General features: G+C 40.2%; 1 protein-coding gene across 1 annotated transcript; it reads left to right on the top strand.

The window, feature by feature from the left end:
* Window positions 1–1,531: 1,531 nt before the first annotated feature.
* Window positions 1,532–1,866, top strand: Pmar_PMAR005961 (conserved hypothetical protein; the record flags this gene model as incomplete). The annotated part of the gene is made up of 2 exons (XM_002772508.1): window positions 1,532–1,590; window positions 1,677–1,866. The coding sequence occupies 2 exons, from the start codon at window positions 1,532–1,534 to the stop codon at window positions 1,864–1,866; spliced, it is 249 nt and encodes an 82-aa protein (XP_002772554.1).
* Between the last annotated feature and the right edge of the window lie 437 nt (window positions 1,867–2,303).

A 2,303-nucleotide genomic window follows, 5' to 3' on the forward strand; every position in this document is an offset into this window, starting at 1 on the left:
TGCAAAAGGTAATATTATTAATTTCGTGGCGAGTGACGGAAATTTTAGGTCAATTCACAGCAGCAGAATTTACGCGAATTGACCAGGAAGTTGATCGCGACTGTTTCGGAGTTGTCGATGTATCAAGCCTCTGCGGCAGAGGGAAAAGAGGAACATGGAAAGCTGCAGGCCCTTGTTGATGATGCTGTTGAGAGAATGAGGGAGGCGGCTGAATCTAGCGTGGGGAGAGAGAGCGAAAATTCTCGTGTTAGTATGGTGAAATATGGACGATGACAACTAACATGTGTTGGTGACAATATGAATATTGTGAGAAAATTTTGTAAAATTTTTGTTAGTTTTTGTACACTACTCGTGTATTGTCCCAATTTGTATATAAACTCCTTTGAGAAGTGAGGAAAGGATTGAGCTCGTCAGCTGAGGAAAGCGAACATTTTTTTAAGCATTGTATATGATAATAACGAGTAAAGTGGAGATTTACGTGGAGTGGTGTAATACTCGGTGAAAAACGCGATATTCGCGGTGATATGCAGATTAATACTAAATATTACCAATTCGTAAATTACTCAATCAGTAATGTTATTACTAATTCTATATAAGAATTAATGCAGCTTCACCAATTTTACGTGAAGTGTCGTAATACTTCTTGAGAGAGGCGATATGAAGTAGTTGTGAAATATATTCTTTCACTAGTGTTTTTCATATCACTAGGGTGAAGTTTTTTATATAATTTACTATTTTGAACTGGTCGTTAATTTAGTGACAGCAAATTTTTACTCTTTAACATTCGTAGTGAGGATTCAGTCATAGTAGCGTTCTCCACTCTACCGATATCGTACCACTGCCAGAAAACAAAAAATTTTACGGAAAATTTTGTAGTACAAAATTTTCCGTAAAATTTTTTGCACACAATTTGCAAAATTTTTACAAAATTTGTACATAATCAACTACGTGTGTTGGTGAAAGGCAATCTCAGAGAATACGAAACTTTGAGGAAATTTTCGTCGGTTTTTGTAAATTTTCATTTGAATTTGTATGTGAGCTCCTGAGCTCAGCTGAGGGAAGCGAAAGTATATTCTATATCAGGGTGATTGATCGGCTCGGGAAAATTTTTCGAGAAAAAATTTTAATTTTTAGGAGCTCATAGTGCCTTTCCCTGGGCAATCGGAAATTTTGTTGGAAAAAAATGTTAAAGCGGAAAAATTTGCGATGGAGCAACGAAGAGGGAGGGAGAAACGCAAACAGGAAAGGGAGGAGGCGGGTGATCCGAATGCAATACGGTAATTGGGAATTTCGTGGAGGGCGGTCGGGGAATCGTGTTTGAATGATGAGTGTCAGATCGAAATTCAAAATAGTATAGTACTGAAAATCAGCAGAAAAATATTCTGGTTGATTTGTAAAATTGTAAAAATTTCCGTATGAAGCGGAAAATTTTCGAATATTCTTGATGGAAAAAAATTGCAAAAATATTTCCTCTTTTTTTTCATCATCAGGTCGACCGCAGTGCCTAGGATGCAACAGTACATACCTGACGATGGTAGTATGGGGTTGCCGAAAGCTTATGGTTGTCATGCACCGTTTCTCCCGAGTGAGGTGGGAGGTAACATGAGATATATAAGGAGGCCTAAGGAAAGGGAATTGTGTTAGAATGATAATGGAAAGGTTGTATTATTGTGAAGGGGTTGTGTTGAAGAGTTCGAGGCTAAGCAGAAGGAGGTCGAGGGTATCGTTAATCCCATCATGATGAAGGTCTATCAGGCCGCTGGCGGTGACGCTGGTGCTACCCCTGGTGCTGCTCCTGGCGCTCCTGGCGCTGGTGCCGCTCCCACCGGTAACAGTTCCGGTCCCACTGTTGAGGAAGTCGATTAAGTTCCTGAGTTCATACACTTTTACAAGAATTGTTTCAAATACCCTATGCAACCTGGCTTTGACTTGGTAGTTAGGAGTGAGAAAATGGGTTAAACACGCATGCCTATATCGTAGGAGTATCATCAGTAGTCTTCTGAATCACTAGAACGACATTTGATGAAGAATCGAATTTTGTTACGAGGGAAGGACGTAGTATCGTGGCAGAAGACCTCTCCGCAATTCGTACATTGGTGTCAGCCAAACTAAACCTCATCGTTGGCATTGGACGTAAATTCACGTAAGAGGATAATATCCTTCTAGGAAAATCCTCAGGATATCTCTCGATGGGTAATAAGGGTTGAACAAATCGTCCGGTTCGAATGGTTGACTTTCATCCGCACGACTTAGGTTCGAAACTACGAGAGCGCGACCTGAAATCTTTTGCGCAAGGGGGTTTG

Source organism: Perkinsus marinus (genome assembly GCF_000006405.1).
Source record: "Perkinsus marinus ATCC 50983 genomic scaffold scf_1104296961068, whole genome shotgun sequence".
Classification (NCBI taxonomy): domain Eukaryota; phylum Perkinsozoa; order Perkinsida; family Perkinsidae; genus Perkinsus; species Perkinsus marinus.